The sequence below is a fragment of the Diospyros lotus genome, chromosome 13 (assembly GCF_014633365.1).
Source record: "Diospyros lotus cultivar Yz01 chromosome 13, ASM1463336v1, whole genome shotgun sequence".
NCBI lineage: Eukaryota > Viridiplantae > Streptophyta > Magnoliopsida > Ericales > Ebenaceae > Diospyros > Diospyros lotus.
Genome location: NC_068350.1, coordinates 28041177 through 28058362, shown reverse-complemented (window position 1 = coordinate 28058362; position 17186 = coordinate 28041177). Strand labels below are relative to the sequence as shown.

The window sequence follows — 17186 nt, the reverse complement described above, 5'->3', positions numbered from 1 at the left end:
GGCATAACTACAAAATTTGAAGGAAAATAGGCCTCTCACGCGCTCTCATGCGCCCCCGGAAGATGGCTCACGCGCCTTCACGCGCAGCCACTTCCGGCACGAGTATCTCACGCGCTGCTACCAGATTTCGGACAGCATTGCGTCATTTTCGTATTTCGGCCATATCTCCCTCGTTTTAACTCCAATTCGACCCCCGTTTGAACCTACGCAACCCTCTCTTCCCCCTCTACAGGATTATAAAAAAAAAATCAGACTTACCTCAATTTTTTTCTGACTGATTTTGGCAAACTCCGGTGAAGACCCGCAACTCCGACGAGGCTCGTTCTCCCCGGCTTCTCCTTCGATTCCTTCCCGCCTTCTTGCCGCACTTCCTACTCTCTCTCTAGAGCAAGCTCCTCCTCTTAGAGTGCCTCAACTCTCAAAGTTATTTGGAATGATTTGAGAACAACCCATGATGCCTTTTTATAGATTTCTCCAACCAATCACATTATGCCACTTGTCACAATTTTAGCCATAGACTCCAAAGACTCAAACCTATAATTGAATGGCTTTTGAAATCCAAAGATAGAATGAATTCAACTTTTGAAATCCAAGCTAAAACCCCAAACTTCTTTCAAATAATACTTTGGCCCTTATTTCAAGTCCTCAACTTCAATACTTTACCACATAAGCTCTTAATTTTATCCTTATTTCGTTTGGATAATTTTCTAATTACAATTACACCCTCAAACATCAAATTTATCGAGATACTTAAAATCCCAAAATTAATAACTCAAAATTACTCAATATATACGATTTTTCGGAAGCCCCTTACCATCATTCGGTCTGACTACAACTTAGCTTAACCTAAAACCATTTCTGATTTGATTTCTTTCAGCGTCATAAATCTCTCCTTGAGACGCTCATAAACAATATACCTTTAACCTTAGGTATCTAAGCTCTAGGGTACTCCCTACGACTGATTCGGTCACTCGTTGCCAATTCAAACATATTTTTGATATTTTAAACTCACTTAAAATACGTGGCATCTTCACAAAAATATGGGGTATTATAAGATATCTAATCAACTATTCAAAGCCAAGATGGCAAAGGGCACTGATGTGGGAGACCACATACTAAAGATGACCAATTTGATTGGTCAGCTAGAAGTACTGGAATTCTATATGGATGTTGAGCTGCTGGTTGACCTGATCCTCCAGTCTCTCCCACAATCATTTGCCCCATTCATACTTAACTTCAATATGAACAAGCTTGAATGCTGGCTCCCCGAGTTGTTAAATATGTTAACAATTGCCCAGGCTCAAATAAAAGGCAAGAAGCAAGAAGGAGTTCTTGCTATAACTTCATCATCAAAGACTTCTAAAAGGAAGAAGAGTTCTTCCAAGAAGAAGAAGAAGCTTGGGCTGAAGAGGGACATTTCCAAGAACAAGCACATAGAGAATAAGGCAAAAGGGAAGTGTTTCCACTGCCAGAAGGATGGGTATTGGAAGAGAAACTACCCAGTTTATCTCTCCAGCTTGAAGGTCAAGCACTTAGAGAACCAACGTTCAAGTATATCTTCTTTTTATGTTACCGAGATGATCAAGTGCAACTTCTCATATTTGTGATTGCATGCAAGATCTAAAAGAGAGTAGGCTGGTTGGGAAGTGGGAAGTTATCCTTAGAGTAGGGAATGGATCTCTAATAAAGCCATTAACTATAAGGACAACTTTTGTAACTCTCCATTCTGGGCATGTAATAACTCTAAAAGATTGTTTATTTTTACCTAATGATTTTCAAAATGTAGTGTCCATTTTGTTGGTCTTAATGATGGCAAATATATCCCAAAAGGGGGCGTGAATTGGGATTCGTATAGATTTTTCGATAATTAAAAACAATAATTGATGGCAGAACACTATGTTTCAAAATATAGGGTATATGTTTCGAAATAAACCTTTCTGTTAAGTAGGTTTCGAAACCTACTATATATGTTTCAAAATATACCTTACTGTTATAGCTTGTTTCGAAATATAGATTGTATGTTTCGAAATACACTATTATATTTTGCTTGATTCGAAATATTTTGGCTTGTATTTCAAAACGATGATCTTTGGCAAAGATGATTTAGATAAGTAAGAGTATACCAAAGGAGTTTGAATGAGTATAGGCTTATGCTCAAGGAAAATATGTTTTAGTCTTTGAAAACAATTCTTTTTAAAGCATGAGCAATAAAGGATAAGCAAAAATGAAAGAGTAACTAAACACAAGATATATAGTGGTTTGGCACCCCGCTTAGTCCACTAGCTTCAAGCTTACCCACTTGAATGATTTTTCAATCCCAATCACTTTTACTAATGATCAACCAAAATAAGGGTTTTACCACGGTTCACCCTAAAACCTTGTACAATGAGTTTTTATGGCTCAACTCAAACCTTTCACCAAGTGAGTTTTTATGGGCTTAACTCAAACCTTGCAACAAGTGAGTTTTAGGCCCAACTCAAACCTTTTCCACAATGAGTTTTAGGCTCAACTCAAACCTTACAATAATCAAGATAGATAAAACTTATCTTTACAGCCCAATGAAATTTATAGTAATGAAATGCCTTACCAATGGCTGCACAAACCTCTTAAATTGAGGTGAGGAGAGCTACAAGATGATACTTCTTGTTTTCGATTTGCTCCTCCTTTATAGCACCACAAATGCATGTATGGATCTTCTTTAGAAGCTCAATCAAACTCTTTGATCACCACTTATGCTTATGTACGTGTCTCTAGTGTGTGCTCTCTTATTGTAACTTGTTCTTGTCTTCAAACATCTGCTATTTATATCAAGAGATAGAAATCTAGCCGTTTTATAGCCGTTAGAGACAAGACAGAAAAGTAGGTTTCAAAACATAGCATACAGGTTTCGAAACATCACAATTTTACACTTAGGTTTCGAAACATACTCCTCATGTTTCGAAACATACAGCCTTTCCAGTTGGACTTGCACTTAGAGACAGCAACGAGTGGGAGACATAATCTATTCCCCACTATGATTAATTAAAAGCACTCACATTCAAATTTGAATTTGAATCTCATAGCATGGAGGATGCATTAAACAAATGATTGAGAAGCATTTTGATAAAAACAAAAGTGCAACACACATGCATCTCAATTTTGAAATGATTTGCTGACAAAAATGTCAGAGGTTTCGAAACATAACATACAGGTTTCAAAACATAGTCCAAAACCTAATTTAAAAACATATGCATTACAAAGATGTTTCAAAATAACATGCACAAAAACATTGAAAACTTTTTAGAAGGGGTTTCGAAACATGCACAGAAACATGACAGATTTTCAGAAAGATTTACTTGAAAGCACAATCTATAACATGTATACATCACAACTTATTTACATTTTCTTTTATTTATATTTTACCTTCCATTTACTTTAATGCATAAATGTAAATAAGAAAGTACCCCTATTTGGATTCAATAAAAATATCCAAAAAATCAAAATCAATAACAATAAGAAAGTAGAATTTTGGTTTTAGTACAAATTCAGGATTTTGTGATTTTACCACCTCCAAAATATATACTTTCTATTTCTTGAAAAAATCGTTAAAAATCATTCTAACACCAATGGATATTAGCTATCGAAATACCGGGAGATAGTTTTCTAAAAAGAAAACATTTTCTTATAGGTCTCCTCATAAGGTGCTAACTTTCCAAACATAGAAAAAAAATCAGGTTTTGCAAACCTCGAAACTTGGAATTCATTCGGTTTTCATTTTCACAAAGTAATACTTGATATTGAAATTGATATATGTTAAAAACCACAACCTTGACTCATGACTTAGGGATTAAGCTAATAGATGTTTTTCATCATCAAAACTAATATACAAAAAGCTGCAACATCATTAGGACCAACAATTGGTATCAGAGCCTAACTCCCTCAATGTCTAACAACCTAAGGAGAGATCCATGGCATTTAAGGAAGGTTGCCCTATTGATGTAGCACCTTATTTTAATGGCTCATACTATGAACATTGGAGAAATAGAATTTCCTTTTTCATAACATCTATTGATTCTTATTTGTGGAATATTGTGAAAAATGGTTTTGTTTCAAAACCAAAGTTACAATGGGATGATCAGGATAAAAAGAATTTTTTTTTAAACATTAGAGCTATGCATATCTTACAACATGCCTTAAGTGACAATGTGTATGATAAAGTTTCTCAGTGCCTTAATGCTAAAGATATATTGAATACTCTTGATTCAATTTATCTTACTAATCAATCTTGTGAGAATGTTGATAAAAATTTACAGATTGAAAATACATTGAATCATCAACAAATAGAGGAGAAAGAAAGCTCCCATGTCTCTAGTGAAGAAAGCTCAAACATGTGTTTCATAGTAAATGAAGAAGATGAGGTAACCTTTACTTCTACTCTTGTTATTGATATTGAAAATGATCATGAATATAAGTTTATCTTTGATCTCAAACATCTTTGGTATACTCTTACTTATGTAAATCATCTTTGCCAAGTATCATTATTTTGAAATACAAGCCAAAAGATTTTGAAACATACAATCTATATTTCGAAACTAGCAAAATAGTGAGGTATATTTCGAACCATATATAGTAGGATTCGAAACCTCCTTAACAGAAAGGTTTATTTCAAAACATATACCCTATATTTCGAAACATAGTGTTCTACCATCAACTATATAAATGAGAGAAGGATTAATTGATCCAGTAGGTTTTGAACCAGGGCCAACAAGCGAATCCTGCCCTTTGTTGGACAAAGTGGGAGAGCCAATGATTTGTTAGGGTTAATCCACACAGATGTTTGTGGGTCGTTCTCTATAATAGGTAAAAGTGGTTACCACAACTTCGTGACCTTTACTGATAATTTTTCATGGTATGGTTATGTGTACTTGATGAAGTACATGCCTGAAGCCTTTGAAAAGTTTAAAAAGTTTAAGGCTAAAGTAAAAAACCAAACCAAAAAAAGTATTAAGATATTTTGATCAAATTCAGGTGGAGAATACTTGGATATGGAGTTTAATGATTACCTCAAAGCTAATGGCATCATATCCCAGTTAACTCCTCCTACAGCTCCACAGTTGAATGGTGTTTTTAAAAGAAGAAACCATACCCAATTGGACATGGTACGATCAATAATTACATTTGTTGATCTACCATTATCACTGTGGGGCTATGCTTTAAGCACTGCTATTTATCTCCATAATAGGGCTCCAAGTAAATCTATCAAGAGTACACCATATGAGATATAGACTGGAAGGCAACCCATATCTTAACCCCAATCTTAAGCATGTTAAGATATGGGTTGTCTTGCTTATGTAAAAAAGCTCAAGACAGATAAGCTAGAATCCCATTCTAGCAAAGGAAGATTTGTAGGGTATTTTGAGCATTGCAAAGGATACTATTTTTACTTTTGCAGTGATCAAAGAGTGTTGGTCGGTAAGGATGCAACGTTCTTGGTGAAAGAGTTTCTTCAATCTACTCTTTTCGCTATGCTACCTCTTTCTCCAAGAACGTGGCATCCTTGCTGACCATAAGTTGAGCCCATTGAAGAAGCCAATCTTGAGCCAATAGGTCCAAGTAGTATCATTCCACATGAGGCTTGTAAATCTAGTAGAGTATCTAATTCTCCATAACGATATCTTTTTATTGTGGAGATACAGGAAGCGTTCTTGTATGGGGATAGTGGTCAAATTGTTGATCCTACTAACTACGAATAGGCGATGTCAGACATCGACTCTAAGAAATGGCTATAAGCTATGCAGTCAAAAATGGAATCTATATATTCCAACCAAGTCTAGAATCTTGTAGATCCACCTGAAGGAATAATTCCTATAGGGTGCAAATGGATCTATAAGAGAAAGATTCATCCTGATTGGAAGGTGCAAACCTTCAAAGCATGACCGGTGGCGAAAGGATTGTTGGAAATGTATGCCCTAAAGACACGTTTTGTTTAATTTATGGTAATGATGTTTCTTTTACTCAGTTTGTGGCACATATATTATTTGCATTTAATTGTTGGAAAAGTGTCAATGCTATTAAGTAAGTGATTCATGTGATGGGTCATTCTTCACAGTTAGGCATGAATCATGGGTACTTAATAAGCAAGAAAATATTACTCTTGATCTTTTGATAGAACTGGGCATTCTATCATGATAAGATCATTGTACAATAGATCCTAATGGAGGATGGCTTGCCTTAGCCAGCAAACAGTCCGTTTACTCTAATTATACAAGCGCATTTGGAATGCGTAGAGTGGACCTGTGATAGAAGCTAATGACAAAGTACTAATTATCATGGAGCTAGTCTATCACTGCTACTACGTGGACGAGTACTCTAATACTTGAGTATTAGTTGGTGGTCTAGTGAACCTAGAGCTATATTCTTAGATTCACTGTAGGTGAGGTCTATCAAAGATCGATAACCTTTTGAGTTGGGAGTATGGTTTCTAATTAGCTAAGACAGACTAATACAAGATAGTTTCTGTGATTCACCCCCTTGTGATTGTCCAAGAATAATCAAATAATCCAGGGCCCTGGGAACGTGACTTAAGAGTGTGTGCTTCTGGGTAGCTCCCAGTGATAAGCAAGTACATTCGAGTAGTCACGGATTATTGGACTAGTGATCTAAGGATGGTAGAAATCATTTAGAGAGGTGTTAGTACATTATTCCTTTCTAAATGATGGGTGTTACGCAGAGGGGTATTTTCGTCATTACACTAGTAGGTCAAAGGCATTGCATATGCAAAATTATTCGTGGGGTCAGTGTTACCATATGGTGATAGTTGGAACACTTAGAATGACAAAATATAGCTACTAGGTAGTGATTAGTGATCAATTTTGTAAAAATTTTATTATAATTTCACCCTTATTTTGATCTTAAAATGGTTTAAATTGAATATTATTATGCATTTTGTAATTTTGTGCATGTTTAAAAAATTAATATAAAAATATATATAAAATATAAAAAATATATATATAATATAATATATATAATATATGGATTCCAAGCCCAAGCTCAAGCCCAACACAATGAAGGCCCAAGCCCAAGCTCAAGCCCAACACAAGGAAGGCCCAAGCCCAAAAACATGAAAAGCCCAAGTCCCACAAATGGATGACATCATCGCTTACATCATGGGTTGGAATGACATCATCGCTTACATCATGGGTTGGAGTGACATCATTGCTTACATCATGGGTTGGAGTGACATCATCGCTTACATCATGAGTTGGAATTACATCATCGCTTACATCATTAATTAGATATTTTGTATTATTAAATTATATAATTGAATAGTTTCCATTACATTTTCTAGCCTATAAATAGAGCACTTAGGGTGCATTTGTAAGGATTGAATTTTCCTATAATGAAAGTATAGTTGTGTTCTTGAGATTTCTCTCTCAAAATTTTCACTTTAGTTTCAATATGATTTCGTTCTTAGAATTTCTCTCTTAAATCTTCAACCTTTGTTTCCATATAGTTGTATTATGTTATTCATATTGTCTTTTCATTATATACCGCCTATATGGTCGGTTAAAAAATAGTCTTTCAATTCTTGTCTTTTCATTATATACCGCCTATATGGTCGGTTAAAAAAATAGTCTTTCAATTCTTGTCTTTTCATTATATACCGCCTATATGGTCGGTTAAAAAAATGGTCTTTCAATTCTTGTCTTTTCATTATATACCGCTTATATGGTCGGTTAAAAAAATAGTCTTTCAATTCTTGTCTTTTCATTATATACCGCCTATATGGTCGGTTAAAAAATAGTCTTTCAATTCTTGTCTTTTCATTATATACCGCCTATATGGTCGGTTAAAAAATAGTCTTTTAAATATTGTCTTTTAATTCCCATCATTTAAATTCCTGCCAATTTATTTTAAAAATGAAGATGAGTAGCTAAATCCGATCTTGGGTTAAGGCAAGGACAGTGTCCAACGCCAATGATTCCCAAAGAAAGCTGCGCTTCAATTGTGTAATATTAATCTGATTTAATTTGAGCAGTGTGCGTATAGTGTATCTTTGAGTTTGGATTGGAGCATAAGCCTAACTTAGAGTTTCCATGCCACGTATGGAGATTGCTAGACCTGGAAATGTTTTCATACCCAAGCCCAAACGATTAATCTGTACCTATAAATTCTATCTGTGGGATATAATTCAATTTATGATAATTGCTTGACTTAGAATTTCCTGCCATGTATGGAGATTGCTTAAACAAGAATTATCATTATCTTGAACTAAAATTACTCATAGATCTGCAAAACTTAATTCAGATGAATATTATTGATCTTTTCTATTAAGTTGGGAATTAATTGGTTTTGACACTGAAATTGTCTTGACCCAAGCTACTTAAACTCATTGTTAATTTAGTTTTAATCATTTCCTTTAGATTATCTTAATCACCTCTTAAAATCAAATATTCAGTGATTTCTGTTTTCATCCAAAATAATCTCCCTGTGAACCGACTCGGACTCACCGAATTATAAATTTAAAATTGTACTACACGCACACTCGCACACTGGTGAGTATAATCGCCCTATACCTGCTTTAACAAAAGGATTAATGTTTGATAAATTTGATTGTTGTTTTGATAAATAAATGTGCAGGGTAGCGTAGCAGTCAGGTAGCAGGGATATTTTGGTCATTTTAGTGGCCGTGAATAATTTGTCTTGTGGTCCCCGGGGTAGCTCGATATAACTCATGTATTATTTAATACATTTGGCTTGTTGGGTGAATTACATTGAGAGAGAATTATTTTATTCAGAATGGTCCATAATTAATTGGGCTAGAATAAAATAATAGTTCATTAGTTTTTAATTAATTAATTGGGCTAACCCAATTAGAAAATTAATTAAATGGACTTGGCCCATTAGGGTTTGGCCCACTAGGGTTTTAACCCTAGGGTTCTCCCTATATATTCTCTCCTTGGTTGTTTTTCATCCAAGTCGATTTTTACTCTTCTTCACCGAGAGAGAGGCCACGAGTTTTGAGTCATACCTTGGAAGATCGAAAGAGAGCCTTCAAGTTCTGATGCGAAGGAGCCTAAGGATTGCAGGACAGCCGTCGTCTCCACCACGAGAAGAAGCTCCCGCCCATCCTCCGCCTGTCGCTTCATTCCGTCCGGTAATCTGTAGAAAAAGTAAATTTCCTAGATTCTAATCAATACGAGGAAAGTTTTTATTTAAAATCGCTTCCGTTGCATGCTATGTATCCTCGTTATGATCCTTCAAGGATATCGTTAGAAACATGGTATTGATTGTAAGGAGACATTTTTGCCCGTCATGATGCTTAAATCCATTAGAATCATGCTAACCATAGCTGCACGCTATAATTATGAGATATGGAAAATTGATGTCAAATAGGGTTCCTGAATGGTTATCTTAAGAAAGATATATTCATAGAATAATCACATGGTTTTCAGTCTTCCAAAGCCAATCAAGTTTGCAAGCTTAAGAGATCCATTTATGGTCTTAAGCAAGCCTTAAGATCTTGGAACATTTGTTTTGATAATGAGATCAAAGAGTTTGGTTTCATTAGAAATCTAGATGAACCTTGTATATACAAGAAAGTTAGTGAGCGCACGCGAACTTTCTTGATCTTGTATGTGGATGACATCCTCTTAATGGGGAACAATATTAGCATGTTAATGTCAATAAAATTATGATTGACCAATAAATTCTCAATGAAGGGTCTAGGAGATGTGACATCTTGGGAATTTGCGTCTATAAAGATAGAGCGAGGAGATTATTAGCTCTCTCCCAGATTTTGTACATAGAGAATATACTAAAAAGGTTTAGCTTGAAGAATTCCAAGAAGGGTTTCATACCTTTCAGTCATGGAATTCATCTCTCTAAAGGGATGTCTACCAAAACACCCGAAGATAGAGAGAGCATGGAAAAAATTCCTATGCCTTGGTTGTTGGGAGTCTGATGTATGTTATGCTATGTACAAGACCAAATACAACATATCCTATGAGTATCACGAGCAGATATTAGTCCAATCTTGGTTTTGAACACTGAACAACGGTAAAGTGTATCTTTAAGTACTTAAGAAAGACTAATAATTTGTTGTTGATGTATGGAGATGGCAATCTTCATGTTGATCGGTTCACAGATTTAGATTTTCAATATGATATGGATGATAGAAAGTTTAAATCTAGGTTTGTATTTGTATGTAATGGAGGGGCAGTTAGCTAGAAGAGTTCCAAGCAAGAAATAACTATGAACTCCACTACAAAAGCTAAATATGTTGCGACATGTGATGTTACAAAGGAAGCTGGTTGGATGAGGAAGTTCATTGCTAAACAAGAAGTGGTTCCGTCCATTGAGTTGTAGATATCTTTATATTGTGACAATAATGGGGTATTGTACAAGCCAAGGAACCCAGGTCTCACCAAAAATCCAAGCACATCGAGCAACAATTCCATTTGATCCAAGAGATCATAGCACGTGAAGACATGCAACTATAAAAGATTACGTCATTAAAGAATATCGCGGACCCACTGACCAAAGAACAATCTTAGAGTCATGTTGATCCCCATATTAAGAATATGTGTTTTAGATACCAGGCGACGATGCAATGAGGATCTGTAGCTTGTAAATCAACATTAGTGCAATTAGGAGATTGTTAGTTTTAGTTGTAGCATCTCGGTCTTTAAGGAAAATAATAATAATTAATTTTTTATATTTGAAATGATTTATTAGTGATTTTATGGTAGTTGGTTTAGTGTAAAGATTAATCTTTACAAATATGAAAACAAGGAGCCTCATAGCCAAGTGGTTATGCATATGCAAGGAAGCTGAAAGGTTGTGGGTTTGAACCTTTGGGAGTAAAATGCTAGAATTTATTTTTAGCGAAGGAATCTAGCATTAGTATATAATTCCTTAATGCATATATATTAATAAGAAGGCTTGTAGATGGAGCGATCACATGCGCGCACGAAGGAACTAAAGGTCTTGGGTTCAAGACTTGGAGAGGCAGCTAAAAATTATTTTTGGAGGGCGTAGGGCCATGTGGGCGCGCGGGGTGTGCTATTATGGAATGGCATGATAGATTGGCATTTTACTCTTGTGTTTAGTTTTGATGATAAAAAACAAATGATTCATATCTCAAAGTCAAAGTAGATGGTTTGGAAACAAAAATCAATTTCAAGGTATAATTTCTGAAAAGAATCAAAACTCATTTTGAATCCTAAGCTTCAAGAAGTTTAGTCAAAGTATTTTTTAATACATAAATATGTGCATGTTGGTCATGATTTAGGAGATTGGAAAAATAAAGAATTATATTTCAAAATAATTTTCAAACATTGTCTTGAGAATTAAAGCAAGTATAAAAATTAAGTATCTTGTCAAAGTAAATTTCTAACGATATTTGAAACTTTATAAAGATATAAAAAATTTGTTTAGAAATCAATTTCTTAGTTTATGAATATCTAGATCAAATTCAAAATTTATGTGATTCGATGAAATCATGGGTTTTGGAAATTAATCTCTTAGTTCATGATTATCAAGATGAATTTTCAATAAAATATCTTTTAAATCAAAAGAAATAATTTTTTTGTGCATTTAAGATTATTTGTCGTTAAGCATTAGAAAAATGCATGAAACTGTCGACAGTCCTCTAGGATTCTGCTAACAGTTAGAAAGCATGTTTTTAGTATGCCTTAAAACTATTGATAATTTGGAGAGCATATGTCGACAATCAGTATATGTGCAAAGGCATCTGTTGATAATTTTTATGAATCTGTCGACTAAGTCTTTAATTTTAATTAGAAACTATCAACTAACCCTTGTTTTTTGTCGACAATTTGTACCAAAGAATCGAGCAATGGCTAGTTTTTTCATTCTCCAATGGCTATAAACGACTATATTTCTCATGAAGCTCTTTGGATACTTATAAATGCAAGTCAATGATGATCTAGAAGAGGCTAATGGATGGGAATGAAGTGAAGTGAGCTTGTAAAATTTTTTCATCTTCTCAATTATGCTTGAGCTTTATTTTTCTCTCAAAAAGGCTTTGTGTATCATATTGTAAAATTAGTTTCAAGCCTTTGTATCTTATTTTGAGAGACATTGTAACTAAGAGTGTATACTCTTAGAACCTCTCTACTAAATAGTTTTTGTATTTCCTAACTTCTGTAGCTAAAGGGCCTATTTTGGTTCAAGTAGGAGGTAATAGTGGATTCGTTTACAAAATCCTTAGTGAGGAGCTAAGGTAGTTGATTAGGCTTTGTTTAAGCCAAACCACTATATATCCTTTGTATACTTCTCTTGCTTGGGTTATTTGGTTTGTTTATCATTGCTAGCATTTCAATATCCTCACTTGCATTAAATTTTTATTTTCCATCAAAAGGATTTCAAGTTTCAAACAAAATTTTAAATTACCAAATTCACCCCCCTCTTGGGTGCATGCCATAGCATTTCAAACCTATCATGACGTGCGACCACGGGATCATGTGGGGCGTGGGCAACGTGTCAACTAATCCCACGCTGTCACATGGCAATTTAATGGGTAAATGAAGTGGTTTGTCTGCCATGTGAGTTTGGGTTGAATAAATAATCAAAAGAACCAAAATAATTAATAAAAAAAGGTAGAATAATTAATTAAAAAAAGATGGAAAGAATGATGGAATTGGGTGAGGATTTAATTATATTTATATTAGTGTTAAATAAATTCTCTATAAATGCGAGGAATTGGAGATTGGGAGATTGTTTGAGAGAGAGAGATTGGAAGATAGTAGCAAGCATGAGAGAAAAAAATTGGGAGAAAGGAGAAATTAAGCTTGAGAGAGAGAGATTGGAATAGGTAGCTCCAGAAGAAGAAATAGTTAGTGAGCTTATGTAGTAAGTAAGTACAAAACATGTGAAATTGGATAGAAGTTAATTTTAGTAATATATTCTTTTATCTTATAATGCTTACTTTTTGTTAGAGGAATTTCGAGGGGTTCATCAATGATTTTTAATAGATTAAAGAAATCTTCCAAAGAAGGCAGTAAACACTATTTCTGTAAGGGTTTATATGTTTTATGTGCAAATTATTCTATCATGACTTTCATATGATGACAGGGGAGTGTCTAGGCATGAGACTATGGATTTGGGACTAATAAAGCTCGTGTTAAGGCCTAGGAAAAATCATATGGGGTCACCAAGAGTCTAGGATGGATGAGGTGGACGGGCCTACATACATGATTCATTCCATTTTTTCTATGTTTGTCATGAGTTATGAATTGCTATTTTACATATTGCTTTCACTGAGTCTTAGGACTCACCGTTTATCACTAACCATATAGATGGATCGAGTTCTAGAAAGGGGAAACCAGTAATGGTGGATGCATCACCAATAGATGTAGTTGATGAGTCATGAGAGCATTTTTTATATTTATGGGTTTATTTAGTGAATTATCTTGTTTTGTATTTTATGTGTATAGAACAAATGAATCCAGTGAAGAAATTAAAATTTTGACTATTTACTAATAAATTATGGATTTTATGTAAATTTGCTCCCATGATCTCATCATATCTCTATAACAACTCTGAGAATTTCAAGCACATAACCCAATCAAGATTTGAGTGTCCTCCGCTGCTATTTCTTTTTTTAGAGCCTCAAGTTCTCTGTAAGAGAAGGCGACGAAACCTAGATGCCACTCAAGGCGCCCTAACTTGTAGGGGCATAGCCGACCTTAAAAAATTCGATAAGTGGTCGTGGTTGTAACCGTGGGTTATAATGGCACCCCAGAGGTCGGATCGGGGGCTCCACATTAATGCCCTAATGCTAGGTTTAGATGACATCTAACAATTATAATTATGGGACTAATGATGTAATTCTTGCAAACATAATAAAATATGTTTACATATTTTAAGGTCATATCTTCATTCATACCTCTCTAATCAATACATGAATGAGTCCCTAGATTTCTTAATAAAGGTCTTATTCTTAAGTGTTAAGAATATATGACAAAGGACCTTTGTATTAAGGATATCTTAAATTTAATTCCCAGTCCTTTGACTTCTCGAAAGGGGACTATAAATAGTCAAGTATGGACTGACACATGGGATATTACCTTTAATTAGTATGAGATGCTAATGATAAAGGATGGTGAGTCGAATGTCATAATCCATGCGATGGATATAGTAGACATATGGGTAGATAATAGTTGAACATCTATCGAATGTGACGCACCAGATAGATCACATGGCTAATAGGATCTATGATCTATCACAGGCTTCGATTGTGTTACTGGTCCTTAGATAGGAGCCAACACAGTTGTCTCGTATGTCAGTGCCGGGGATTTTTCGTTGCTAAGGACCATCTGGTACCAGGTGGGAAATGCACTGTGTGATCTCTAAGTAGTGGCATATGAAGGCAGGTGATTACTAATGGAATTCATCGACCTCCAACGCGAGGTGAACATTTGTAACACCCAGTGTTATTGGTGTTAAGAGAATGGTAAAGGAAGTGAGAAACTTCAAAAAAATCCCTTGAGAAGGTGATGAATCTTGAGAATAAGGGTGCCCTATGAGAGGGGCATTTTGATAATTTGGATAGTGAAGTCCAATAAAGGGTAATTTGGTAAATTAGAAATAATTCCGAGGTGGAATTAAGTATGGAAGTGAATTAATTTCCCATTTTTGTATTTATGTGGAGATAAATGGGATTAATAATTCACAAAGGGCATTTTAGTAATTTGGAGTGAAATTTCATAAAGAAATTAAATTATGGAAAAGAGGAAAAATAGAGAATATTTAATTATGAGAGAAAATAATTGATTTTCCCTAAATCGGTAAATTATGTTTATAATTAATGGATGGTTGATATGGAAGCTTGGAGGCAAAGGCTTGTGTCTAGTGGTGACACATGGCAAATTCTCCTTTAAGGAGAAGGAGAAAATAAAGAAATGAGAAATTGGGGAAATGGTGGTTGGTGACACATGGCATAATCTTGTGAAGCAAGAATAAGCATTTAAAGGAAATTCAAAATGAAGAGATAATGGTCTTTCAAGCATTAAATGCAAACCATGATGATGTTGCCTAAACAGAAAATGGAAAATAAAAGAAATTAGTCATCCTTTAATGGTGTGAAAATGGAGAGAGTTTAAATGGAAAAGAAAGTGATTATGTCTTTCAAGACTTGTCTTGAAAATAGTCCAAATTAAATAAATATAAAATAAATCTATTTATGGGACTTAATCCAAGGGCAGTGGATGGTTCTTGAAAATCCAAAGGCTTCGATTTAAAATGAGAAGAGCGCATGGATTGTGCTTTCTTGTGTTTTCTCCAAGAGAGGAAATTAGTTTATTTGAAATGGATAGTTGAGATTTAGTCTTCCTTAAGCACATGGATTGTGCTTTTAGTGAATGGTATAGATTCATTCTTGAAAAATGGAGAACTAATATATAATGGCAAGTAAGGAAGACTTGTCTTCCTTTGTCCATTTGAAGAAAGAAAGGAAGAAGAAAGGAAAGAATGAAGAAGTAAAGAAGAATGAAAGGAAAGGAATAAGTAAAAGGTAAGGATTTTTCTTTAATATAGAAAGCCTTTTTGTTTCTCTTAAATGGTGGCTTAGCTACCTTGTTTTTCTTTTAAGGGTTTATTGAGTAAGAAAGTTGGAAGCAAGGAGATTCTTGAAGCTTCAAAGAATGGAAAAAGGTAAGGGATATCCCCATGGGATGGTGGCTAGCAAGGTTGTAAGTATGGTTCATGATTTAATATGTGTGCATTGGCATGTTGTTCATGTTCAAGAACCTATGGCCATGAGGTTGTGTGTGGTAGGGTAGATTAAAGTCTCAAACTAAAGTGGTTGTGAGGATGTGGAAGCCCTAACTTTGTTGTATTGCATGCATTAGCATTACATTTTATATTCATATTCATACTTATTGTTATTGCACCCTTACTGAGCTTAATAGCTCATGAGGTTTTTACCCTCAACTTGTAGGTTGTTCATGTGCCAAGAGAAAAAGGGAGGGTTGCAAGCTTAAAGTTGGGAAGCTCATGGTGGATTTTGTTAATTTATGGCTTACAGAAGCCTAAGCATGTGTTTTATTTATTTTGTTGGTTCATGGCTTGTGGAAGCCAAAGCAAGTATTGTAAATGCTATGTATGATTTTATTTTCAAAATGAGATATTGGCTTATGGCATGTGGAAGCTAAAGTATTGGTGTGAATCTCATATTTGGTTTGGGTTATTAGAAGCCAAAGAGGTTAAATAAAATTATTTTTGTTGGAAATGTGGTGAGTTTTGGTGATTATTTATTTAATGTAATTTCTGGAAAATTTGGGCTAGGAAGCCTAAGACAAAGAAAAAAAATAAGGGAAGAGGGAGGTTGGCAAGTCTGTAATACCCAAGAAATTGGGATTATTTGAAAGTATGTGTTTTATTGGAAAAAAAAATTTTCAGCAAAGATTGGTATCTAAATAGCCCAAAAAATTGACCAAATCAACTGCAGGGAGTGCCCTGGAGCCGAGATGCCTAAGAAAAATTATATGGCTGTGATGAGTATTTCGAGACATGATTTATGACATCGAAAGAAATGAGATCGAGAACAGTTTTCGGTACAGCTAAAATACAGCTGCCAATTAGGCTGCAATACCGAATTGTTATAGACGATTTCCAGGAAGTCAATGAAAGCTTGAGGGGGCTTCAGTTTTTCATAAGGAACAACCCTTCAGTGGTTTCAGGAAGAAACGAAGAGGTTTAGGGCCAAAATGAAGATTCGGGCTTAAGTGCAGTTTTTCAAAATTACCAGAGGGAGGTGGAAATGACATTTTTTCAAAATCTTCGGGGATGCAATGGAAAGTATAGAACTTGTAGGTCGCAATAGCACTATTGGGAAGCTCAGGGGCTTCAAGGAAAGGACTAAAAGTTCAAAATGAGAAAAGGTTGGGGTCAAAGTGTAATTTTTCAAAATTACACAAAGAGTAATTCTTCCATGGCCAACCAAGCTTCCTCCACCACCTCCCATTATCGAATTACTCGAGGAAAGTACCCTAGGATGCTGTTGGGTCGAGCTTAGGCCAACAATCGGCCTTATTGTTGGCGAAAATGGCCAAATTTTTAGCCAAAAGTGGCCAAAAAATTTGGCCACAAAAATTGGATTTTTAGGGCTATCTTCAAGGATTTTGGATCGAAATGGGGTAGGTAGAGTCCTCAAGGAGGTTGGATCAACCAACCATGGGCAT

General features: G+C 34.9%; 1 protein-coding gene across 1 annotated transcript; it reads left to right on the top strand.

The window, feature by feature from the left end:
* The first annotated feature begins 1082 nt into the window (after positions 1–1082).
* Positions 1083–1607, top strand: LOC127788167 (uncharacterized). The gene has a single exon (XM_052316281.1). The coding sequence runs from the start codon at positions 1083–1085 to the stop codon at positions 1605–1607; it is 525 nt and encodes a 174-aa protein (XP_052172241.1).
* The last annotated feature ends 15579 nt before the right edge of the window (positions 1608–17186 follow it).

What these genes read in the sequence shown, in the direction of transcription:
- LOC127788167 (XM_052316281.1), top strand. Translation starts at nt 1,083, where the DNA reads ATGGCAAAGGGCACTGATGTGGGAGACCACATACTAAAGATGACCAAT.